The sequence below is a fragment of the Parasteatoda tepidariorum genome, chromosome 4, assembly GCF_043381705.1.
Source record: "Parasteatoda tepidariorum isolate YZ-2023 chromosome 4, CAS_Ptep_4.0, whole genome shotgun sequence".
Taxonomy (NCBI): domain Eukaryota; kingdom Metazoa; phylum Arthropoda; class Arachnida; order Araneae; family Theridiidae; genus Parasteatoda; species Parasteatoda tepidariorum.
The window spans coordinates 98,451,063-98,478,592 of record NC_092207.1 but is presented as its reverse complement, the minus strand read 5'-3'; the positions used below and the strand labels follow the sequence as shown (position 1 = coordinate 98,478,592).

The 27,530-nt window shown below is 31.0% G+C and overlaps 1 protein-coding gene across 1 annotated transcript in view; it reads right to left on the bottom strand.

The window, feature by feature from the left end:
• LOC107441206 (CUB and sushi domain-containing protein 2) overlaps nt 1–27,530 on the bottom strand; it is an 82,852-nt gene that overhangs the window by 22,841 nt on the left and 32,481 nt on the right. The window contains exons 2-6 of the mRNA XM_043043303.2: nt 22,076–22,255; nt 5,664–5,876; nt 2,879–2,974; nt 2,675–2,800; nt 272–553 (exon numbers count right to left, since the gene is read on the bottom strand). Of these exons, the coding sequence (XP_042899237.1) occupies nt 272–553; nt 2,675–2,800; nt 2,879–2,974; nt 5,664–5,876; nt 22,076–22,255 (897 nt within the window). The remainder of the gene's footprint in view (nt 1–271; nt 554–2,674; nt 2,801–2,878; nt 2,975–5,663; nt 5,877–22,075; nt 22,256–27,530) is intronic.

The following is a 27,530-nucleotide window of genomic DNA, read 5'->3' as shown; positions in this document are numbered from 1 at the left end:
TAGTTACGATTCGTTAGATTTCGATAGAATTTTGTCTTTTTTCTTCATTTAAATATTAATTTGTATTGCATAACGTGCATACTCTTTTAACTATATTTTTAAAAGAATTCTTAAAATATGTATATTAAAAGCGACTATTACGAAGCACTGTGTATTACGAAGCACTGTGTAGTAATATTTTGGTCAACGATAAGTTACTTTCCAAGTGTAATTCTCTTTAATGCGTAATTCCTCAGAGTTTTGTAAGAAAGTTATAAAAAAATGACATTACCATCGATCCAGGTCCATTTATTTGAGTCTGGTTTCCGTATTAATCCATTCCAATAATCTGAATTGGGATTTTTTCTGTTTAATTTGTAGAGTTCCCAACTTAAAAATCCTTGGAGGGCAGGACTTGTTTCGTGGATGAGGGAACCACCCTGTTTTGAGCAAAACTTAGTGGCACTTTCCAATGTCCTTGGATTGTTGTTGTAGAAAAGGTAACATTTCCCGTTATAGGTGGCAACTGTTGATGGATCTTCATCGAAAACGGGACATCTTTCTACTGGTACAACTGGAGAAAAAAAAGGTATATTTGAATTAATGAAAAAAACTTCTTGGCTACGTTTATAACTGAAATGCGTGTTGGATGATTTTTAACCGTTTCAACTCGATTGTCTGTAAAATCATCCAGTTCTACCCACAGGATTTGAATTTTCTTTGTTTTGGAAAATTGATTTGTTATTTTTTTATTTTATTTTATTTATTTATTCTTTTTTTGTAAAATCATGTTTCTAAGTTTCCATTATATAGATATTAAAAACAATGAATAATCAGTAAGTTATTAATCATGTAATCATATGAATAAAGATCTTCAGTTTTTGGTGGAAAGATGATCAAAAACTAGACTAAGAAGTTTTTGTTTTTATGAGACGTCTAATATGACTTTAAAACTTATTATGTTTTTTTTACACTTATGTTATTTTTATACATAAAATTTCTTATAAAAAATTAAAATTCCGCTAAATATGAAATTTAACAGAATATCTTTTGTTGATTTTGATTTTTGATGCATTTTAGTTCTAGGTTATTCTTTGTTCTAGAATTAGCTACTATTTTGATAATGAACGTGAACGAGTAGTTCTAGAAACCATATTCGTTGAACTATCTATGGGGTGACTTAAAGCAGTTTAAACCAAAACATGGACATAAGAAATCGGAAAAGTTCCAACGTCAAATGCGCGAATTATGCTTAGTATTTGTTTGTTTTGTGCGCTTTTTGTTGTCGAAAGAGTGAAAACTTTGACAAGAGTAAGCATATTATTAGATTAGAGCAAATTAGAGGTCTTTATTGGAGTAAGCATATATGTATGTCGTAGGCCATTGTAAAAAATTGGCTCCTTGCATACCACTGTTGTCATTTTGCAATGCATCAGGCTAATCTGAAAAAAAACTGTACTTATGTTTATAAACTTGACATAATCTTCAGTCTCACAATAAAAAGCTCAGATACCTTTAAGGCAATCAAAAAATGCATCAGCCGGAATTTTTTCAATTAACCTAGGGCATATATATTCATGAATAACTATTTGAGTTATACTAAGTTACTTTGCAAGAATAAAACCGTTGCAGATACCCCTAACATGAATGACAACACAGCTGAAAAGAAAAGCATTTCTGCAACACCCTTTTGTGAGCCAGTGGATCATGGAAATTAAGGCTACGCATTGTCGTGACCAACGTCATGATTGCAACAATGTGGTCATTATTGCGCATTATGTCCCTGATAAGCTAGCATCCATCGATATGAAGCTGGGTGCGCTAAAGACCACTACTGAAGACCTAACCCCAATCCTTCACAATGACTACCCTAGTATCTTTAACCATGTTTTCTATTGAGCCATCGTTGCTCAAATACACTACTGAGAAATCTTAAGAATAAATGAACTCATACATTTCTCACAAGGGAATAATCATTAAGCATAATTATGTTGAACAATAAAATATTTTAATTTTAGAATAAAAGTTACGAACAGAGGACCTCAAAATGTTAGGACACATTTTTAGGAAATGTAGGGTATTCCATAAGGATTAGTAGGTAGGTATGTACTTCATTTATACCTAACTTGAGCTGCTCAATGGGTTATTGGCGACGGTCTGGGAAGAATCCCTGAGTATGATCCAGAGACATGTTATCGCAATTTTGATCCTCTGCGGAGCGGATGGCTCACCTGCTTTGTTAGCTCTACTACCTGCGCGCAAAGTCAAGCCCTTTACAGTAAGGAAGTTTACGAGGATCGATACTGCGCACCCTCAATCCCTACGCAGGTTTATCAAAGTGGTCGCCCGACCGATTACTGACCGCACCCAATGATGCTTGACTTCGGTGTTCTACTGGGAACCGTGTCTTTACGATCAGTCGAGCGTAAGTCATAAAGCTACCAAAGCAGGTAAGCCATCCCCTCTGCAGAGGATCAAAATTGCGATAGCATGTCTTCGAATCATCCTCAGGGTTGTTTCCCAGACCGTCGCCAAAAGCTCATTGTGCAGCTCTAGTGCGACGTAAATAAAGTACCTACCTACCTACCTTATGACGTGCCTTACCACTCCTCTAAAATATATCCCAATATTTTTGAGGCATGTTTTATTAGAATTATAAGCAGCAGCAATCACCACCTGTGAGTAAAGAGCTTACCTTGGTCAGTGTATACAAAGGCTTCACAAATGGACAAAGTAAACGGTGCAGCTGTCTCCACGTGAACACTCACGAATGCTCCTGTAACCGTTGATGTGCAGGGGAAGAATAAAGGACGTCCCTCTTCTGCAAAAGAATTGGAACTCAATAAAAGAGGAAAGATGCTTTTGCTTACGTTAGAACGATTATTTAAACATTACGAACCTATTTTGCCTGAAAACCTGTTGCATATAGGATTTGCACGCAGATCTGGCCTGTTATTGCCCACCCTTACGATAACAGTTGCGTGTTGATTGTTGGCTGAAAAAGATACAGAAAAGTAAATACCAGTACATAATAATGCATAAAAACCAAGCTTCATATGCAGGGTTGTTGCAATTGAAGTTACCCTGTTTAGAGTCTGTCATGGTTAACGGGTGCTGTTTAAAATTGATTATGTACTTTTTATGAACCCTGGAAAAATGCAATTAAAAATTAGTTTTAAGTTTCACTTCTATATGAGAATAGAAGCGTATAAACAATTAAAAAATACACTAATTTGCGAGCCGAAACTTTATTAAATCAAAGTATGCGTTCCATCAACTGTCCGTTTTCGACAGTGAGTTAAAAAGCATTCGATTGAAGAGTTTTTAGATCTGTTGTGACAATAAGACGTGCTTTACCTACTACTTATTCAGTTTTATTTGAAAGCCGCTCTTGTCCTTTTTCTTGCAATACACCTATTACTCCCCAGTCTTTTCGAATCAAGCAATAATTTTTCAGCTTTTTCTTCTATAATGGTATTGCGTAGAAGGATTTCACGCCAGTGATTATTGGCTTTGTAATTCACTCTGAATTATTATTTTCCTTCTCGTATATGAAAAACGCTATCTGTCAGTTAAAATGCAAACTATTTTTTGTTGCAGATTTCTTTCCCCGCGTTAAACCCGGGGAAAGAAATCTGCAACACTTGATGAAATTGCAATTCACTGGAGCAGATACTATGCGTGTGTGTCTAATAGTATAACTTTACTTATAACCAACCCTGCCTTAAAAATTGTATGCCTTCTGTATATTTAATAAGAACAAATCGAAGGATTGACTTACATTTGTTTATTTTTTTTAAATAGTTGCAGGTGGTAATTTAAATGCATCCGTTTATGTCACTGACTTATAAGACTACGATTGAAAAGTAGCTAAAAACATTTTAAATGATATTTTAGGGTGTTTAACGAAATTCAAAAAGCTATTAGAAAACATCAAAATGATATTAACAAACCATAACCATCTTTTTTTGTTTAAAATCGTCTTATCAAACGATTTTGTAAAAAAAATCCAGTAAAATTCCAGTTTATTGCTAGTGGTACTAATTTCTATAATTCTAGTATGAGTAAAAAGTTTTTTAATATTCTTAAAATTATTTTGCTTCAAATTAAGAGTCAGAAAAATATTGTTATAAACAGTAACGTTGATGTTTTAAATTTTAATGAAAAAAAAATGAGTTTTTAATATTAATGCATTTGACTTTGAACATTTTTATGCCAATATACCTAAATGTGCATGCTCAAATACTTAATATTTGTAGTTGCATTTATGATAAATATTTAATTGATGAAAATATTAATAAATTTTATTGGATTGATATTTGTAAATTTAATCTTTTTGAAAATGTTCTTTTTAAAGGCCTTGACTTTTATAAACAAAAAATAGGGATTCCACAAGGTAATTATTTTTCTGGCGCTTTTGCTAATATTTTTTTAAAATTTTTTTGAAGCTAAGTATCTTGAGTTTAAAGCTTTTTAGATATATTGATGATTTAATTTTATTTAATTTTGATAATTATGATTTTATCTTTAATATTTATCCTAAAGATTTGGTTTTGAAGAGGACAAATGAAAATTGCTTAAATATTGAATATTAAGATTTTGAATTTTATATAAATAATAATCAAATTAAAATTGGTATTTATGATAAAAGGAAAGCTTTTAAGTTTAAGATTATTGTTTCCTGTAATTTTGATACCAATTTGTACAGTAAAATATTCAAAAACTAATTTTTTCTCATTTGTCTGGAATTAATAAAATTTACAATAACGTTGAAAGCTTTCAAGAGCAAGATTCTTTTACTTTTTGCAATACTGAATTTAAAATTAAAGAAATGATTAAAAATTATTAGTTTTGTTTTCTTTTAATGGAGCAAGATGCAGTCTTAACTGAGTTGCCCCAGTTAAGCATTTCTACTAATGATGGCAACAGGTTTCTTGCTCTTTTTTCCTTTTTTCTGCGCATTAAATTAGGAGGCGTTGTCTTTTCGTTAATTTCAGTTTAGTTACGGATCTGTAGCATATAGTGTTCTTTGGTTTTGAGATTTATTACTTTTTAAGTAAGTTTTTGTGAACATTGTTTTCTTTTGTATTAGCTTAAGTATTATACTTTTGTATTTGTTTTTGTATTTTGTACTCTTTTTTCTCTCTTCCTGTATTTTTAGCTAAACCTTTGGGGGTACAGAGAGAGAAACTTAGACATTTATCGTGCTCTTTCGATGGAAAAGGTTTTGTGTTTTAATGACTTCTGGGGCTGGTACCCCCTGACCAAAGAATATATAATGTGAGCCCTGACTCCCTGATAATGTACCCCCTGACGACGTCAGCTTCGGTTGTCATTTTTATATTTTTCATTTTTTTTTCATTGTTTACTTCTTTGTATTTTAAATTGTGACAAATTGATAGGTTGCGTCAGAATGCTGAGAAGTGTAGGTATTTGATATTATTCGGAAACAATTTATTATATGAAACATTTTTCCGTAGCTTTCAAATAAAAAAAGAATGGCACAGTAAGACAAGTGAACGTAAAAAAACGAATATTAGTAAAAACACAAAAATATATGCTCCTTTTTTTCTCTGATCTACATCTTGAAAAATTCTACTCCAGATTCTTCTTTCAAATAGATACAAGAAAATTATTTATGAGCTGCTATTGCTGGAATTGTGTCAACAACTTCAATGACTTACCACAGCAAGATCTTCCAAAGTCAACTCTAACTAGTTGAACTAAAAATGGTTCCAGCAGGTTAACGTACCACCATGGTGTTGCTTCCGACTCTGTATGTGTACAGGTAGTGGCATCATACGATCGACTTGTGATTCCATCGACAGCTTTTTGTGGTACTCCTTTGGCAACGATTGAAGACTGCATGGCAGCTTTTCCGGAGGCTACATTCATAACTGAAAAAGAAAATAGAAACAATGTAATAAGCATAAATGTTTAACAGTCCCACAGTAGACTGATGGTAAGACACGATTCCCAGTAGATCACCAAAGTCAAGCAGCACTGGCTGCTGTCGTGAGTGATTGGGTGACCATTTCGATCAGCCTGCGAAGGGACCGGAGCTGCGCGTTATCGAGCCTCGTTAAACTGTTCTACCGTAAAGTGGTTGACTTCGCACTTAAGTTGCTGGCTACCAAAGTGGGGAAGCCGCCCCATCCGAAGAAAATCAAAATTGTAATGACATGTCTTCGGATCATCCTCAAGGATGTTTCCCAAACTGTGGCCAATAGTCCAATGTGCAGCTCTATTGCGACATTAATAAGATTCTACCACTGCATAAATGTTTAACATTGCTATTTTTTTAAAGTCTGGTATGCACTGACTTTCGAAAACGTCTCTCTTTTATATAAATTATAACGTAATAGTATCCATTATAATTAATTGAAAGCGTAGTGCGAGTGTAATGGATTTGGAGCAGAGTGCACTTGAGATTTAGATTCCGGATTGTGACAAAGAATGTCATAAGTTCAAAACCCCGAAGGGAATATAAACGCACGCTTACAAGCATATACATACAAATCTATTTCGATCACTTTATGACTATGCAACTTTGTTTCCGTTCATTGACAATAATATTATAGGAAAAACTTATCGCCTCTTAAAATTTGGACAATTTTTCCACAAAAGCTAATGAACACAAAACTAAGTGATGTTTGGAAAATGATATAACTTAAGTGTTTTATTTTAATTGGCAAAATTATTTTCTTTCTTTTTTTAGCTCACTTGAAAAACATAATTTTTAAAAAACTTATCTTATTTTATTCGTATGTAAAAAAAGTATATTTATATTTATCCGAGTTAGCATTCTAATAATATATGTATAAAACAATCACTTTTATTTTAATAGCGAGAAAGATGACCTAAATGCAAATGTAATAGATAATTCAACTATAAATTTTCATGAGTTGCAAAAGCAAAGATGATACGAATTCAAATATACATTACCGAATTCTTATTAACCTTGATAACCATAACAAGTTTTTGTTCTATGTAAAAAAAACTGAGAAAACGCGAACCAATTTATTCCTTACACCTCATAACTGTCAACATGATATTAAATGGAAAGTCATATTTGTGATTTGCCAAAAAAGCGACCACGCGTTGAAAGTGAAAAAAAAAGTTATGTTTTATGAGATGCTTATTTCAAATTTGATTTAGTGAGTTCCGTGACAGGTTATTGAGATGTTATGAATTTGAAATTACTTTTCATTAGATAGAAAAGTTGGTGGGTTGCCATTTGAAAATTTAGTTATTTATAGTTTAATTGGATTTTGATCTCCAAGGCTGAATTCGCCGAATGATTAATGAACGCGAAGAGCAAATGATTTTTTAATTCGAAATATTGAAATAATTTAAGAATACATTAGTTTGATTCTTTAAAGAGGCCTTTTTTCCAGCAAACGAACTTGGCTATAAAAAGAGGGCAAAGAGAGAAATTTAATCATATTTTTATTTAACTTTCTCAATTATATTTTAGTTGGATATTAGTTGGTTGGATCAAAAGTTGGATTGACAGTATCTTTCAACAATTGTAGAACATATAAGGCTTCCACCCAAAAAAAATTTAAGAAATATAGAGCTCCGTATTTTAGATTCTACATTGAGTTTTTTTGACAAAATTATACCAATATAATTCTACAATTAGCATTTTTTTAAAGGTTCATTTTTGTCTGTTTTTATAAATATAGTTCTATCTATTTTTGTGAGCTTTACGTGAAAATCCAGCATCTTTCAGATCAGCTTTAACTATAAAAAAAGAATATTAATAAAAAATCTAAAAACAGGTAAATGTGATGCATTTAAATATCATTTCAAAATTTCTGATAGCGTAATTTTATTGTTTCTTAATTTTGTGACGAATAGCGATCTAAAGTATTAAAGGACACTTACATTTTCAAAAATTTTTGAAACGTATGATACACTAGCATCAAAAGTTTTCTTTAAAATATAGAGAGAATGAAAATTAAGTATTCAATTTAAAATCCAATTGGGCGAGGAAGAATCCTCATTCGTTGGTACCAAATAAAAAAAAACCAAGGGGTGTAGAAAGAGGGAAGGAAGATTGAATATTATTTAATCATATTCATTTAATTTTTCCAATTAAATTAATTCTGTAGATTTATTAAATTCTGCAGTTTTCGGAACATTTAAATGTAGTTAACCAATCATATTGGAAGTTACTTGGAGCGCCTTTATATAGAATTTAATCGGAATTTTTCTAACAAAAGTATAAAAATACAATTCTACAATCAGTATTTTTGAAAGATAGTTTATTGTTTTACACGTGTTTGTTTATTGAGTTATAGAAAATCAAAGATATTTTTCGAAATGTTCGTTAAGAGAAATTTCCAGAATTCTTCAAATATCTTTTAAATGGATTAAAAAATAATTAAAAAATATTTTTCCAAAAATATATAAAATTGATGAATGAAAAGTATTTTATTACCTTTCCAAAATTCATTTACTAACAGCAGTTATTTTATTGCTTTCAGTTTTTGGGAAGAAATTCCTAGTAATTCTAAAAGTTAATTAGTGCTATATTTCCTACTTTAAAATAAAGTGAATTTTTGAAAGGTATATTATTGTCGAAATATACACTGTCATCAAAAGTTTAAGAAAAAGGCTCAGCATTTTTTATGAAAAACATGACGATTTTCATCTGTAGAGCATTAGATATTCCTGTGTTCTGTACTGTTATTAAGTGGAAATTCCAGAAACTTGAAAAATACTTCCTCAGAAATGTTACTTAGGAGCTCCTCGAATCAAAAATTTCACATTTGGAAAAAGTTTAGCTTGCCACTTTATTCTTCCCAATCACTTCTAATATTAGATTAACATAAAATTTTCGATATAGATAACATTGTAATTAGCTTTTTTATTTATCATTGCTGAGTCAGTTTATCTAATGTTCAATATAGTACAAACAGTTAGTGATAAAATGCGACTTTTATTGAAAAAAAATTACTTCATCAGATCTAGAGAAATACGGTGCGTAAAATAAAAAACGGACCCCCCTTCCCTTAAGAAATTTTGATCTAATGATCGTATCTTCACATTTTAGAACTTAATCTTAGTGGTTCAAGGGCCAATTAATGAGTGCGGACGACATTTCAAGTCATGAAATCAGACACAAAAACGTACCTTCTCTGAATAAACATGCACCTTTTTTCCGACTGATTCGGACTTCCAACCCCCCAATATGTAAGGGGTAGCCACACTCTAGGAAATATCCCAATAGTTAGGTTGGAAGAGCAGTCCATAGATTGGACTCAATGTTAATTTCAATCTATACGTTTTCCGCCATTTTTCAAGAGAAAAACACGCGCTCTTTTTAAGCGAATTGAAAAATGTGCGCACATCATTATAAGATTCATTTATCCAAAGATAATTTCATTCAAAAAATATAATTTAGTAAATATTTATTATTTTTTATTATTTTACTTAATAGGATCGAAAAATGTTTGAATTGTAAGGTTGGCAATTTTTTAAATCATTTTAAAGAATGCATCCTTACATGGCAAAATACTAAATTTAAGCGGAATCGGCCGAACCTGAAAAATTGAATTTCAAAAAAGTCGTATTTTTAAAAGTATATAAATGATGAAAATTTAGGCTGCATTAACAGAAATTATAATTTATGATAAATATGACTAGCTATTTCAATCCAAATCATTTAATCGGGTATTTGTAGAAATAATGTATTACTTAAAATAATCTGTAAGAAAAACATGAGGTAGCAAATGTATATAAGAAATCGGTACCTTTTGTGCAAACTCACGTCGAGCCATTTTCGAAAAAGACCCCTTCCCGCCCCCCACCCCCCCCAAAAAAAAAGAACGAAAGAAAAAAATCGAAGCCTCGCTGTAAATCAAAATTTTTGAAAATAAACTTTGCCTCAAACATTTTTTTATTCGTATTTTCTAAAACATGATTATTTTTTTTCCTATAAAAGTAACTTTCTGTTTTAATTCCCATTAAATATGCTCTGGTGACATTATGAAAACATTTGTTGTTCAATTGACGTCATAAACGAGCCAACTTTCTTGACGGGAGGAATTTTAAATATGTACCGAGACATCATATCTTTTAATGTCAAAAAGTGTTCCAAATATAACAAGATAATTGTTTTTATTTTTCATTTTTTTCAAAAAAACTGAGTCAATATTTTAAATTAATGTAAAATTTTAAAATGCAAATTTATGTGAACGGAAAGGAAATTGTAACTGAAAGGTTGGGGGTACCTTCCTTCCCACAGTGTACGTTCTGATTGTTTTATATATCATTCAATATAATATTACAATTGTTAAAGGTCATAAAACATTTCACCAAAAATGAGGCCGTGATTTGGGTAGTAATGCAATAAAATATTGCCAAAGTTCTTCTTAAACTTGTAATTTAAAATGTGTTGGTGGTTAATAACTGTTCTATAAAATGAAGACGTTGGATTAAACTTTTCACGCTTCTTGAAATGTATGCATTCGCCTTTGGCAATTTTTAGAAAGATAATTTACTTACAGATTTTGATTTCCACTCAAATGTGGTTTATTCCGAGGAAGGAACTTAATGGATATTTTTGAGAAAAGAATATGAAATAGAAATTTAATTTCAACTCTGAACGTAGCTCAAAATGAGCGTTTACGAAAATGGACACAGAGCAAAAAAAAATTCCCCCTTTTAGAGTTTTTAACTCAAATTTTACAACTAAATGAGAAATTGCGTGCTTACTTTTCCTTACTTATTTACTTATCATCATAACGAGTCTAAGTCCCGGACTAGGAGGGGTCAGGGTGGCTTAGGGATGTCATTTTTCAGGCGATATCTTCGTATTTAGATTTCAAAACGATAAAGTGAGTTTTAAGGCTTTAAATTCCTACCACGTCATTTTGCAAACACTATTATACATATATAGCACCCGTAGCAATCTTGTAAAAACATAGTTGGTTTTTAAAGTCGTTTAAAAAAGACTCGTGCAATAAAATAATGTACCAAATGATTTATAGAAATGGATGATTTCACGTTAAAAATCAATTTGGATTCATCAGTTTATTCTTTAAAAAATACTCACGAAAGAAGCTTGAAAAACTGAAACGTATGCTGTGCCATTTTCGTTAATACGCGTTTCGAGCAGTGTTCATTTTCGTACGTACGTATTTCGAACTTTTTTCATTTTCGTAAACACGTGTTTCGAACTTTTTTCATTTTCGCAAACAAGCATTTCGAACTTTTTTCATTTTCGTAAACACGTGTTTCGAACTTTTTTCATTTTCGTAAACAAACATTTCGAACTTTTTTCATTTTCGTAAACACGCATTTCGAACTTTTTTCATTTTCGCAAACCCGCATTTCGGACTTTTTTTTAATTCGTAAACACGTGTTTCGAACTTTTTTCATTTTCGCAAACACGCATTTCGAACTTTTTTCATTTTCGTAAACACGAAATTGGATTTAAAAATTCACCAACGATATGTAATGCCTATTTCGGCAAAATAGGCGGATACAGCATTTAAGCAAAGAGCATTTTAAATGCTTTTTTTTTTTAAACAAATGTAACTCCAAAAACATTTTTTGTGTGAGATTTTTAAAGTAATGTTTGGCAAATTTTCATTAACTTAAGGAAATAATTCGTCAATTCCTCTAAAAAATTTTAATTCTGTTTACAAAAATTATTTTTTTTAAATCCTCTCTTAATAATCATTTCGGAAGATGATATTAAAACATTTAGAGATACTTATATTTCTTACGATAGATATCAGCGAAATGAATGCCATTTAGTTAAGTTTTTGTATTAATAACTCACGAATGATGATACTGAGTTTCTTATCTGCACAATCCCTAAAGGAGTAAAAAGAATCACGATTCCTTCTTGCGAGAAAGCAGCACACGGAGACGGGCGTAATCTTATCAGAGATGACTTTAAAAGAAATACTAATAACTTCATTAGGCATGCTCCGCTCCACAGGGTCACGGCGTACGTAAGCTTCTAAAATTGTTACAAACGATGCTTACCTTTCCCAGTGCCAAATCTATTAAATTCAATACGAGGGGAAATGAAAGGCAATTTTTTGTAAATGATATTTTTAGTGTCCATTAAAATTTACTTTTATCAGAGTTTATTTTCCCGTGCTATCTTTTGTCATTGATGTAAGAAATAGTTTTGGATGTGGTAAATAATTTTAAGGAGTTTATAGTCAGGGTCGTCTGAATCGTTTGCAGGGCCCCCTTCAGCACAGAAATGTTATAATATGTCATACTGTTAACTAAAAATTACATATACATAAAATGACGCAATTTTAAGATACGCAATAATTTTTACAAATGTAAACATATTTCAATCACCCCAAAAAATCAATGTATATGAAATAAAACATTTTTAAACTATGAATAATTTTAAAAAAAAATTGAGATGGTAAGCAGCTGCATTCCTTGAATATTAAGATAATTTTGAAAATCATGGAAGCTCATTAAAATAATTACATTTTAAAAAAAAGCATAAAGGTATAACAAATGAAAAAACAAAAACAAAGTATGTATGAAATATTTTGTCCAACTCAGCAATTATTAACACAACTTTCAATGCACATCAGCCATAACCCGTTTAAAAGTTGTTGTCCCATAGTGCAGTGTCATTCTAAACTCTTTCGATTATTACTTTATTCGATTTGTTGTAAATAAAAGAGAGTTACGGTGGTCAAGCATTTAGAGAGACATTATGACTTAACATAAGACTTGCTCACGTTCATTTATTTTACTTAGATATTTTTTCAGGAACACAGTGATATGTCAACATTTGCAGATGGGGAGAGTCGAGTACCTAAGAACTTCAATGCAATGTGGAAAATAGATTTCGGGGTTCCTTTTTAAGTTTTCCTGGTGATAAACTACTCAAATTATGGATGTGTGTTATGATAATCAATCACTATTTGTAGAAATAAAAATAAAATACGCACTTATGCAATACAATATATTTTTTTATAAAATATAAACGACAATGTTGTTTATCATTACTTTTTTTTAAATACAATTTTGGAAAAGTAAGATTCTCAAGGGCTCCCTGGCACTGCCCGGGTTTGCCCATGCGTGAAGACAATATTGTTTATGGTAGTGCCATCGCATGAAAGCAAAATAGTGGGGAAATAGTGATTGCAAGTTTTTAATAAATCATAGTAGAAATCATTTAAAAGATAAAATTTTAAATTTAAAACGCCACGACAGGATAATTCCATACTTGCATTATATGTTTTTAATTATTGACAAGTTTCATAATTCGTCTCCGTCTTTACTCAGGCTAGGAATGGCAATTTGGAGCTCCGACTAAAATACCTAGAGGTCCACCCCACTGCAGGAAAAAGGTTCAGGATGAATTTAGAATTCTTTTTCTATAAAATACATATGTAACTTTTCGAGAAATAAAAATTATAGCAATTCTTCTCATTTTAATCCTTTTCATTTCACTAAAAATATTTCCGGTTGAATAGATTTTGTGCTGTAGATAAAGAAGAAGGGGAAAAACTGCATCGAAAATTTCTCTCACACTACATTAGCAATCTGAAATTTAAAGTACAGAAAAATCGAGTTTATCTAAACCACGAGTAAATTCTAAAGATTTAAATGCTGAAATTATTTTTTCAAAATATGAAATGTCAAGCAAATTATGACAGCCTTATTTCCTCCCTCCGCAACAACAGCCCTTTCCATAGCAGCAATAATTCTATCATAATCAGTTTGCAATTTCATTTTAGAGTTGCATTTTTTCAGCATTTTAACTTCATCATTTACTCGAAGTATTATTGAACTCAATTTTTTCATATACTTTAAATTTCAAATAATTAATTCAGTTGAAAAAGAGAACTCGCCATTAAGGATGTCTAGCTCGATAGGGTGTCCTCTTAAGAATGCGCCGTTAAAGAAGTAGAAGCCAAAAATGGATATAAATAGCAATCGTTGAATGGTGAGAACTTTTATCCCTCCTCTTTATTGAAAAAGCTTTCAATTAAAAAAGATCTCAAACCATAAGGGAAAAAATGTTTCTAAAATTTACAGAAACATCTTCTAGCAAAGTATAATTTACGTTATATATTTGGACTTTAACCTCTTGACATCAGTTGGCAATATCGCAAGCCTCAACTTTGAATTTTAAAATTCTTGCATCTCATTAAATGATAATATGAAAAACTCTATTCTTATATAATAAGAAAAACGTATATTATGTTCTATACATAAATAATGCACAAGTGTTTTGTGGCACTATTAGTGCTTCTTTCTCGTTGCTTAGCTTTGTTCGTAGTATTCTACGATTTTTAAATACTTTAGTGCTTATATTTGCTTTATTTAAAGTACTTAGAATGCGAAAGATTGAAAGATGGATTTTTGTCTTTTCTAAATAAATTATAATTTATAAACAATTTAATCATTTGCATTGAAGCTAATGGCGAAGTTACGTTTAAAAACTGTGGAATTTTGTTGTGAGAAAATTGAGAATTCAGCACTATTTGTTAAGTAATTTATTGAAGTGAATCGTTAGGAAAAGTGCGCGTGACAGATAGAATGTGGGACTGTGATTAAGTGAGAAATAATGACTTCTTTCTTGCTTTAGAAAATCACCGGAAAGAAGAAATTACCTGACGACATGTGAATCGGAATTCTTGTTTTCCGATTGATATTTTTATGGTCTGTTTGTTCCATCATGGCAGCGTTCCGTGGGAAAAAAATAATCTGGGTTAGTGTTATTTTCTTTTGCTCGGTATACCATCCTCTTCTGTCATAACTATTAACACTTTGAAGAGCTGAATGAATGAAGATTTAAGTGACATTTTAAATTCGTATGAATTAACTTTAGCATACGTTGGCATTAGAGAATAAAGATGGCTTTTTTTTTGTCCGCATGTTTCAAATTGGAGAAATCTAAAAATCGAGCTATGGTGTTCGTACATTTGGCGTTTTAATTGGTTTCCAAAAGAGAGATTTTCTAATGTTATATGTCAAAAGCGGATTAAGCGTACGCGGGGCCCTTAGATAAAAAAATTTCCTCGTTTATTTTTTATTTATTCAAATATGAAAGTATTTATAGATCTTTTCATTTAAGAAAGCATATTTAAAATTAAAATAAATTAGGAGGCTCCGCCCCCTGCTCGCTAACGCTCGCCAACCCCCGAGAATTGCTACGCAATCCTATGTGGTTCACGCCGTGAACCATGGCTCGCTGCGCTCGCTCGCCAATGAACACAATGATCTAGCACAAAGACATAATATATTATCATCAAAGACATAGTATTTTATCATCAAAGACATAGTATTGTACTTATGTCGAAGAATTCTACCAATGTTCTTATTGGCTTTTAAAAAAGTATATTAGCTATTTAGATTGTACATGGTGAAAAAATCAAAACATTAGCTAAATAAGAAACATATTAGCAAAATAAATTATCAAATATTGCTTCACTAATATTCTGCATTTTAAAGCGTGAAAATTCAATGCATAAATAAACGCGAAATATAAAAAAAATTCAATGCATTCAATACAAACACTTAAACGTTTTTTAGACGTTTAGGTAGCTCCCAGTAGAAAAATATCAATTCAACAGCGGCCTTTTAAAGCATTCTTACTTCAATTAATTCCAAATTGAGTTTAAATTGTATATTGTCATGTTTTTAGTGCATGAATCTGAATTGAACAGCCTGATAATGCTCACTCTGGTTATTGTTATCTGGTTGCTCATTACGTGCTCTTGCGCGCCGAATCCAATCAATTAAAAATGAAAACTGTTGCCAGCGCGAGAAAAGTAATATCATTGGTTTTATTGATACATACGTACGTATTACCGTTTTATATAATATAGATAATGATAGATTAAATTTTTCTTTATTTTGTTAAATTAGAACTAAAAAATTATAGTATTTTATTAATATATATTTGAAAATAATTTTTTTTTTAAAAATCATTGTTTTTCCTAATTTTTTAATAAAAAATTTCAAATTTTTTTTTAAGGGGGCCCTATTCCCCAATGATTAATTTTTTTAATCATTGGGGGCCCCTGGCCATGGCCTAGTCTGTCTTAATGGGTAATCCGCCCCTGTTATATGTCGATTGTTTGTTGTCGAATACACTCGTAACCGTTTAACGCTTCGAAAACACTCAGAGTATCCCATCATCCACTAATATCTATAAAGTTTATAAACTTGGAAGAAAAAATTAATATTGTATTAGTTAGATTATTAGGTTACAATATGCTCTTTTCACAATACTGGCGGTGATAGTCCGATGTGTTATGTTCTGCTACCATAGAATAGTTAGCATTAATATTACTGATAATATTTGTTAAAAGAGGATGCAAAAAACGAAATTAGATTCTATTGATACGATTTGTAGTAATGATGAAGAATTTTATCAGAAAAAACATGGAAATTCTTAGAATTTATATTATCAAAAACTTTAAGAATGCGAGCGGATGAAACTAAAAAATAAAATCTGCTGATAATTTATGATTGAAGTATAAATGTAATTTTAATATTCCATGTTTTTTATAAGTTACAGTTGAATTAAATTTTTAAAACTTTTTAACTCTTCTGTATTGAAATTTACTATACTAACTGATGATAGAAATTTTTTGCAATACGATTTAAAATAAATTAATTAATAAATCTCAAACTAATACATGTGGTTAACCTGCAGTTAATACATATGTCAATTGACATTCTTGGTAATGTAGGTATAGAATATGGCAGATTATTTTTAACAACTGGGAGAAAGCTTTTTTTTTTTAAATATCTATTGTAAGCAATCTAGAATATAATAGAATTGTATCCTCAATCTTTGAAAGATATTCGTTGCATAATTTTTTTTAGTTGATTCTTTTTTATAACAGATTGTGCAAAAAATTTAAAGTCCGAAAATGAGTGTTTGATCTCTAGTAAAGATGTAATGCATTTAACGTAATCGACATGCAAAATGGGTCGAGAACAGAGTAACAGACCAAAAAAAGAGACACAATTTTTAAAAATGCATGTAAATTTCCATACAAAGTGGTCTTACATAGAAATAAGAGACTTCTATACATTTCACAGAAGATATAATTTTAAACCAAACGTACTAAGGATTGAAGAGCTTGTGCAATACAGTGATAAGCTATAGTTTCAAGTTGTTCAGGAAAGCGTTAACCAATGGTAGATATAATTTTAAATCAAATGTACTAATAATTGAAGAGCTTGTGCAACATAAGTGCTGACTTACATTTTCAAATTGTTCAGGAAAGTGTTTTCGGTAGGACTGGGCTATAAATCGATATATCGCGACATATCGATTTAACGCCTATATCGGCAAACCGATACAGCAACTTTCATTCCAAGCGATGCATCAGAAATCTGATTTAAGCCNAATCAATATGCGTATGAAGTCATGATAGAAATCTGACTTTCTGTGCCTTAAAGTAAATTAAATTCAAAAATACTATACCGCGATACATCGCTATATCGCGATGCAAAACTGACGATATATCACGATATATAATTTCTAATATCGCCCAGTCCTAGTTTTCGGTGAAAAAAAAAACTTTTTTCATGTAGGCAATTCAATGATTCTGTGTGTATCAGTAGAAATCCCAGAAACTTGTCTAGTATCTATCCGAATGGATAATGCTGAACGCGAAAATGCCATTTTTGTAATAAATGTGGCTTATCATTATATTGCTCCAACTCCATCAGTTATATTTCAGGTAGTCAAAATATAACTTGCATTAAAGCAATCAGTTCCAAGCAAACTTTATAATAGCTGTTCAATACTTAGTTTAAATGAATATTAGTTGAAAATTATAAGAATATGTGGACGAAAGAGATATGAGACGTTTAAAATTTGAGATGTTTAGAATTTAAGAAGTTTAAAATTTTTCAAGCCACGAATTATGTGTCTGCAATAGTACAAGTCGCATTTATCCATTCTCAAAATGAAATAACTTTAACTAAACTCTATTTTAAACGCATTTTAGATTTAATTTTAAGCTTCACTTTTTTTTCGTTTAAGAAACAGAGTGAAGCACATTAAAAACAGGAAATAAACTTTATATTTCCTTTCGCAAAAATTCGAAATCCTTTCACCAAAGATAATCATAAAATTCTAACAATAAAAAGAACCCATATGTCTTTAGGACAAATTTGGAACAAGGTATTCTTTTGTTTTCTCCACACTTTTAATAGAATTCATCGAAGCATGAGACTTTCGAACAGAAATTAGCTAGTCATTAATTACTTTTTACTTGGTCAAGAACAAACGATTCTTATTATGCTTTCTGCAATTGCCATTTATCTTATTTATAAAGGTTTATTCCGATTTGGGAGAAATTCCAAAAGTAGTATTTCAACAGAGTAGTTTTATTTCAAAAAGGGACTTTGACCCTTCCGGAAAGTGAAAAAAAGAAATAATAAAAAAAAAGTATGCGACTACTGACACGGTTTTCTGACGACAGTTTTGTTGTTTCATTTACAGTACCTTAGAAGTTACGATCTGATGCACCTGGCAACGTTTTGTTCGACAGACGATTTTCTTGACGTTTATGAGAGTGTTCTGAGTGTAAGATGGGTGTATTTCTGTTTTGCTGTTAAAAGAAATTATTACAATAACAATGGTGTTCTTTATAATAAAGGGTCGTATCTACAGATTGAGGTTGGAATATAGGTGAAGTTCACGATGGTTTTTTTTATTCTGCGTAGGTCATCGAATGATGGAAGAACACGGTAGTTGGGTTGTCATATATGTTAAAGGGTGATGTTTGAAATGGAATCTATTGATGTATTTACATTAAAATCCGGTTTAAAATGGACAATACAGCTACTTAAATAGGTTCGTTCACTCAACCAATGTCTAATAACACAAATTCAAAGTGTAAAAAGATTATCAATACAGATATAATTACAGAACTCTATACATAAATAAGTAAAGCGACTTTTTCTTAAAAACTACTAAAAACTAAAGATTTAAAATTTTAAATACTAGTGAAAATTTAAGTTAAAATTTATGTATTTTTAGAAATTGGTGGTTCGTATCTTAGACTTACCTACATAGCTAGGCAACTTTTCAGATTTATAAGGATCATTTTCGTGAAATATTAAAATAATAGTGAAATGACAGCAAAAGTTGGCAATATTTTTTCAAATATAGCCAGCATTTAAATACAATTATGCACCTCTATTTGGTCATTTCTGCATATGAATGAGTTATTCATGTACCGTGGTGGTCAAAATCTTTTTATTAGAAAAATAAGTGTTTAAGCATAAAATTTATTGTCTTCCGTGAAACCAAAAAAGTTAACTGCTAAAAGTTAACAGGGTATAAGATATGAAAGTAGCTCTACGAAAAAAAAGGTTTCCTAGTCCTTTTAAAATAGTAAATAAATAAAAAGTAGGTCAACCCGTTTTTTTTTTAAACGAAGTAGCATGTGCAACTAAAAGAAAAAATTATTCGTTTTATCAGTGAAGCAAGTACATTCAATTAGTGAATTAATGAAATGGACGAATCAGTTTAAAAATAAATCCACGAACATAGTTTCTTTGTTTTTATTCGTTATTGAATGATCTCAGATTTAACAAACTTTTATTAGCAATTTTCTATTATTCTAAAAACAAAATCTTATGTAATTGTTTGTAGAAAAGGTAATTTTTCTTTGGAACTATCATGACATCAACTGTTTAAAATTTGTATTTGTATCCACTTCTTTTTAACAATTGTAACGAGAGAAAAAATTTCCATTTTAAATTTTGTTTTAATTTTGTATTTATTTTAAATATGTAAGAATTGTTACATTTCAATAACGATTTGTTAAAATAAATTCTAGACTCGACTTAACATCTTGAGTTTGCGTTAGAAGACATATCATTCCAAGAAATATAATATTTCTCATTGCTCATTAAAACTCATTACTCATTAAAAAATGTAAATTTAATGTATTCAATAATAAGAATTTGTTTTGATAAATTCATATATGTATACAATTTTTACATGGTTTTATTTGTAACGTAAATTTCTTTTTTTACTCTCGTGTTGAATAAAAGTGGTGCATTTATATGTTACTTTTCTTCAAACCAAAAATTAATGCATGAAATTATGTGATTTAAGAAACTGTCTACTTTTTTTAGATTACGAGTAAGTTATATTATGTTTTTTTTTTTGCATTATTGTGCTTCCTAAACTACTAAGGTTAAGCAGATTTTGAAATAATAGTTACATTAAATAAATATCGAGTTTTATTGGACATATATTAAAGATAGATTTTTATTTAGTCACATTTATTTTAAACAAATATTTTTAGGCAAAATATAATAATATAATTATCTTTATTCAAGAAACTTGTATTGAATAGTCTTGAATAAATGTTTCATGTTTCATATTAATGTAAAAAATATATATTTATTTTTTAATATTTGTGGTATTTGGTGTAAATATATAGAATACTTATAAATAACTTCGAGGAAAAAAAATATTTTGATCTAAACCAATTAAAAAGTTTCAGAAACCAAACTTGCGATAACAAGCAGCTTTAAAAAAAGTTTAAAAATATCAATTTCATAAAAAAAATTTCTATAGATACTTTTTGTTACAAAATTTTAAAAAAGGAATTTAAAAAAAAAGCGTGCTTTAAACGAAATGTCTCTTTCAGAAACAATTTCTGTCTCATATGTAACATTTTTAAATTACCGGAGAATATTTTTAGAAAAACAATTAATCAACAAATACTTAATATCAAATACATAAAATATCCCGCAATTGTATTTAAAATGATTTCCCAAGTTCTAACCAATATTTCAACTGAGTATAAATGTATATGTTACAATAGTTTTTTAATAACAAGCTGCTGTTACTCTTGAATCGCCCTGTTTATTGTGTAAGAAGGTTAAATTTTTGCCAATGTATCATTCTTTCTAAATATTAGCTATGATTTATGCACCCATATGCTCCCATTTTCGTGAACTTTTGTAGTGATAAATGCATATTGTGTCATCTAAGCTATTATGATGTGGGTGGGGCTAGAAAAAAAACATTTACGCAAACTCTAGACAGGGATTCTATTTTATTATAAGTTGAGTGACAAATGAGTAAAATATTGAAACGGAATAAAAGATTGAAATGTCCTTTATTGTAAATAAAAGAAAACGAACTACTTTGAAAAGAATAAAAATTGCTATTACCTTGAAACTATTTACTTTTTGAGAGCTGCATCAAAAGACTATCACCGAACAAAAGGAAATTAATGAGTTGTCTTTTTTTTCTTCTTTGGTAGTATGGCGTAAATTTGGTCTACTTACTGTTGAATTAAAAAAAAAATTGGATATGAAGCTATGAACGAATCCATTTTAATATGAAGTATTTATAAAATAGGGAAAGGTTCGTAATATGAAACAATTTTTTAACAATTAAGATTAGAAAACAACAATTATTATGATGTTTATGATTATTATATCTAATTTACATGTGACCGAGGGACAATTTCCTACTCCAGCGGCCTTTAAAGACCCCACTCCCTGTTGGTGATTTCTTACATTAAAAAAAAATGTGATTCATGATTTTTTTTTAGTTTAATCTAGAGTCTTATCTTGCGGAATTCATGTGGCGGTAATCTCGTGGGAAAGACAAGCCTTTTGATTTAATATTAAAAACAATCGCGGAGATATGGAAGCCACAAACTAAATGCGAATAGTTCCAGCTTAGCCTTATTCTTGGCGTCCATCCTGCAATGGAGTGATCGTTAAGACACGGTTCCCAGCAGATCACCGAAGCATCACTGGCTGCTGTCAGTGTGTAGGTGGGTGACCACTTGGATTACACTCTGTAGGGATCGGGGGTGTGCGGTATGGGTTCTCGTTAAACTGTTCTACCGTAAAATGCTCGACTTTGCTTGCAGGTCGTCGGGCTACCGAAGCAGGGGAACCACCTCCTCTGCAGAGGACCAATAGCGATGGCATGTCTTCGGATCATCCTCAGGGATGTTTCCAGACCATCGCCAATATCCCATTGTGCAGCTCTAGTGCGACGCAAATGAACTACAAAAACAACAACATTATTGGCGTCGTTTTAACAGCGGTGGAAATGAAGTAGTATCATGTTGGTACTTACCGCAGACCGGTAAACCGACAGGTATCCACGTTCCATTCTCGAAGCAGAGTCTTCTAAGAGGACCCAAGAGATCGAATCCTGGATCACACCTGTAGGTAGCGAGTGTTCCCGTACCTATTGTTTCAGTATTGAATGTAACCGTTGAATGCGACGGGTTACCCGGGTATCCACAAGAGAGAGCTGCAAAATAGAAAACAGAATCCATTAGAACAAGAATGACTTCAATACAAGAAGTTCATGTTTCCTTCACGGATCATCTAAGAAAAAAGTATTGGATTTCTATTTTTAAATAATAATTAGCTCAAAAATATGTTATCTTCAATAGAAATATCACTTCAATCATCATTTTTGTGGAACGCTTGAAGCGATAACACAAATCATTTAACGAGATCACTATAATTATGGAAGAGTGACTTTGTTGTTCATGGGTGAAAACATTTCTTCTTCGTCTCTCTTTTTAAAGTTTTTTTTAATAATGAAGACATAGTTTTTTTAAGCGTTAGCAACTTATGGTTATTAGTATTTAACGCGTTGACTGTCATCAGCATTCTAGGTGATGTTATCTTATCTTTTCATCTAAGGCGCTTTCCTTTAAAACACTAGTAACATGGACATTAGTCGGAATAATTAAAGCTCTAAGTAGTAACGTAATTAATATATTCTAAGGGGAGTTACAGGTTTTACTTCAGCCCTAAGTTGCGTATGATAAATTTAGAAAAAAAAAGCGTAGCTGTTGTTTAACTTTTGATCAAATGATCCGTTTTGATCAAATGAAGTTCAGTCCTAATATTTAGTTTGAGGAGTTGACCTTAAATGACCTTAAAGATGTATTAGGTAGTCCCAGTAATAGTTTCAGAGATATGGCGAAATAATCAAAATCCCAACTAAAATATTTTCCAGATTGCGGCTATCCAACACCTCCTAGAACAGGGATGGCGAACCAATGGCACGCGTGCCATTTATGGCACGCGACACAATATTTTGGGCACTCCACTGATCACAATTGTTGTTACACTATGAATTGTTATTACACAAATGCTATGGCACTATGAAGCATATGTAACAATTAAATTAAAATTCACAAAAACGAACAAAATAATAAACAATTATTAATAAAAAAAATTAAAAATTAATACTAAAAAAACAATTAATGACCGTAAAAAACAAGCTAACAGTAAATAACCAGCAAAAAAAATCAACAGTCCTGCTTAAACTAACATCTTACAACCTAATATAAGTTATTGGTCATCTAATCTGCAACAACAGAAGTCACACTGATATTACTTTAAGTTGAATTGTATAACTGAGACATTGCAAAATGTTTTTTTTCTTTTTTCAATGTAAGTAAGGAGTTTTGAGTTGATAGTATTTAGTATTATTATTTTCCCAATAATCACGAAGTCAGAATTATTTCACGGCACGTCTATGACCTCATTAAGCAATTTTTTAGAAAAAATGGCACGTTGGTGTATAGAGGTTCGTCACCCCTGTCCTAGAAGAATAAAGTCCTCTGCACGGATCAATTTAGTAGTCTGACGTGACGAACATAAACTGCGCAGCGGATGAAAAATAAGAAAGATGTCATTACGTTTGGACTACTAAAGGATCCAATTTCTGGTGTATCGTAACCCGCGCTGAGACCTTCTCTTTCTAGGAGGTGTTGGGCTACCCCCTACCCCTACTTTGAGTTAAAAATTCAAATCCGTCCAAAAGCAAAAGAGGCATGTCTAAAAGAAAGTACGTTTTTGTGTGTGATTTCGCAATTATTTGTGATCCTTTTTAATTATTATTATTATTTGTTATTATAACTGTCAGTATTTCGAAACATGTCAATAAAGAAAAAATTTATTCTTACAATTGCAAAATAAACGATATAATAATCGGGGCCTTAAACTTATTTCTTATTTTCCTAAATGATTACGAAAAAACTGAAACATCCCTTAAAAAATGATGAAAAAATGACGTGTTTTTATTTAAGACTCGACGCAAAATGGCAACAACTTTTCCCGAATGATAAGAGCGCCACGTAACGACTAAAAACTTTGTTATCCATATTTTGATATCGTTTTCTTTTATTGTTTTTAATTGAATATGGAGTTCGCTGTAGTAGTTCGGTAGTTTGTTTTATTTTAGTTCTATAAAATGCTTAGATGTTAATTCGTAAGGAATTTCTCGTGTTAATGAAGACAAAAGTAAAATTTGTGAAGTAAATTACTATTTATTTTTTAAATATTTTAAAATCACACCATTTTTCATCAGCTTAAATTTGTTTCAATGTTGAATAAAATACAGTTTTATAATTATATGGATGACGCGCATCATTCATCTTTTCCAGCTATTGGAAGAATAAATACAAAAAATCGCTATTAATGAAGATTTTTTAATTTGATCTTTATAGTTAAATCTATTGTAGGGCAGAATGAAACAAACAGGAGTAAAGACAAATAGGACCGAAACACTTTTTACGAACAATCGAACTAAATTCTAAAGATTTGGAAAATAGAAAATTTTATGCTTCTATATGAATGCACTAAATGAAAAATCATAAATTCCCTCAAGCCTATCTTTATTCAACCAACAACTATCTTTATTAAATAATGATAATAACAGTGAAGTACCCATTTATACTACAAGTATAACAGTATACATGTAAACAAAAATATCACCTTAGTATTAACTACCAATATACAACTGCTAAGTAGTAGTTATATATTAAGTTATATAACTATAATGTATAACTACTAATTATAAACCACACAAGTATACAAAAATATTTCAGAAGCACTGAGTTATAAATCGCAGAGTGTCAATTAATCCACAGTATCCACTAACTATTTTCTTTTAATGTTGCTAGTGGGCGCATTGCCCCGTTGAGGGAGGAGAAACTTTAAGAAAAATACGTTTTTTTATTCTAATTTTGACATGGAAAAAGTGGCACGTTGCTATGTAACAACTCTAGACTGACCTCTTAGGAGGTAGGTCATTTGTCAATATTGCAGTTCTGAAATATATAATTGTGTTTTCAAAGAATATGAGAGTCAAGTAGTCACTGCAGTTTTAAAATCATTCTTAATTCTAGCATGCTAAGAGGAAAAACCCAATTGTTTGTATGAATTAACATTTGAATAGAACACAAGAAGTTAACTGCTGTTTTCAAACACAAGAAAACATTTAAAAAATATATAATTAATTGTCTATTTGACAAGTTACAAGATTTTTTAAATCACGTTCTTACCGTTGAAGAGGAAGTGGATTTGCTTTTAATAAGACTAATTAAAAGATTATTTCAAACATTTCATTCTTCTCCACAATTGTTAGGTGTGTTTATTTTTGACGTTGTGTAACATGCCTAAACATTAATCTGTTACATACAACTTTATGTTTGTTTGTATGTTTCCTTATACATATCTACAATTCTCGACTGATTTTAAAGTAATCTACAATTCTCGGCCTGCAAATTCAACTGTTTAACATAAAACGCATAATTTTAAAACTATTATTGATAAAACGACGATTGAAAGAAACTTTATTCTAAGTGCTTTTCTTGAAAAAATTTTCTCAATTAATTTTGCTTTACGTTGCATTTTGCTTTGCGGCTCAAAATCTGTAAGACTTACAAACTCTAAAGCACGAAAGTGCATAGAAAAATGTAGTAAAAAAAACAGCTTGGGTCGATTTACTGTCCGATGAAATGCAACTACAGAGTTGAAATTTGACGTCTGAATGGGACCATTTTGAATGATAACTTTAACCAGAGTTCTTTTTTTTTCTTTCGAAGTTCCTATTTGGTTCGAAAGCTACTGCAATTTTAAATGTTTTTTTTTTAAAATTTCTTTTCTGTGAATGGTAATTATTTATCCATAGTTGCAGAAAACTTTTATCACGCTCGCAATTTGCATTTTATGAGCTCCCGCTTGACTTAATGTCAAAAGTGCTAAAAAGGGAAAGAATAAATAAAAAATGAGTGGTTAGATGCTGCCAGATATAAATTTTATCACTTATATCGAAATTTTAAAAAATATAAAGACAGAAGAGCGAGAAAAACTGTCACCAATGCGAATTGTTATATGATATAAGTTTATCGTTATGTATTGTTAACAATTAAAATTACTTTTCATTTAATACTGTTTAATATGTCGTATATTCTGTATTCCTAAAGGTCTGGTTTCTTAGGACAAGCGCCTTATCTGAGCGTCAGCGGGACGTCAACGTCCCGCTGACGCCAACAAAATACTGGTTTGTTAGCTCAAGGCCTGGTTTCTTAGAACTAGCGTCTTATCTGGGCGTCAGCGGAAAGTTGGCGTAGAGCTGACGCCTAAAAATACTTTTTTGTTAGCTCAGCGTGAGCAGTCGGTTCAACGCAGACATTATCTCTCGTTGCGCATGCGTTAATAACGTAAACAAATATTTATTTTGAATTTGCATTGATTTTGTTATTGCCGACCAGTATTTTAGAGAACAAATAATGACTTAGTCCAAGAAAAAACACATTATAGCTGAGTTAAATGAAGAGTGCTATGTTTAATGAAGAAGCTATGTTTAATGTCAATATCAAAATCTTGGGTGATTTCAATGTGCTGTTGGATGTTGTCCGCCATTGCTTCTGTGGTTAACGTCACGTTGTAATCCAACTGCAGTTGAGTTGGACGGCAATTGCAGTTCAAGATGAGCGTTCGATGACGTAGACTATCAAACTCACAAATGGACCAATCAGAGGTTAGCGCTGATTTCCAGCTGACCGCGTCCTGTCCTAAGAAACCAGGCCTTAAGTTAAATTTTTTTCAAGTGCGTTTAATTATTTTTCCATTTCACTTATCCTTTAACTTCGTAACGATTAACATATTAATAAAATGTGCTTGCATAAAATTACAATAATTAGATATTTCTGAACAAGAATATCTTTTTTAATCGACTATTAAGAAATAAACTTAATACAAAAACAGTTTACGTCCTTTAAAGCTAATTCCAGGAAGAAAGAAAAGCGAATTTTCGCACGGACAGGAACAGTTTTTCCACATCACGGCCTCTTCACCGAGTAACAACTGCCGGGGAGGTGGGAGAACCGATTTTCCATTTCCGATTTGCCAAAAGTCAGTCGTCATCGAAATGCAACAGATAACAAAACATTCGTAATCTTGTAAAAAAATAGGCATAAACCTTGATCTTCAATGATAAATGAAAAGCATCCACGGGGGTTGGCGAGCAAAGCGACCAGAGGGTGGAACATCCAAGTAATATGAACACTTTAAATTTGAGATATACTCTATAAAACAAAGAGCAGCTGCCAATTTGTTTGGAAAAAATGTCATGCAATCATTGACAAAAAATTTGAAACAATCATTTCCCTCCTTTGGTTGTGAAATTTAATTGATAAAATCAAAAATGCAATGATGCCTTTTCTGAAATGGGATTCAGATATTCTAGCTCTGCATAACAAGAAACTGATACTCATGAT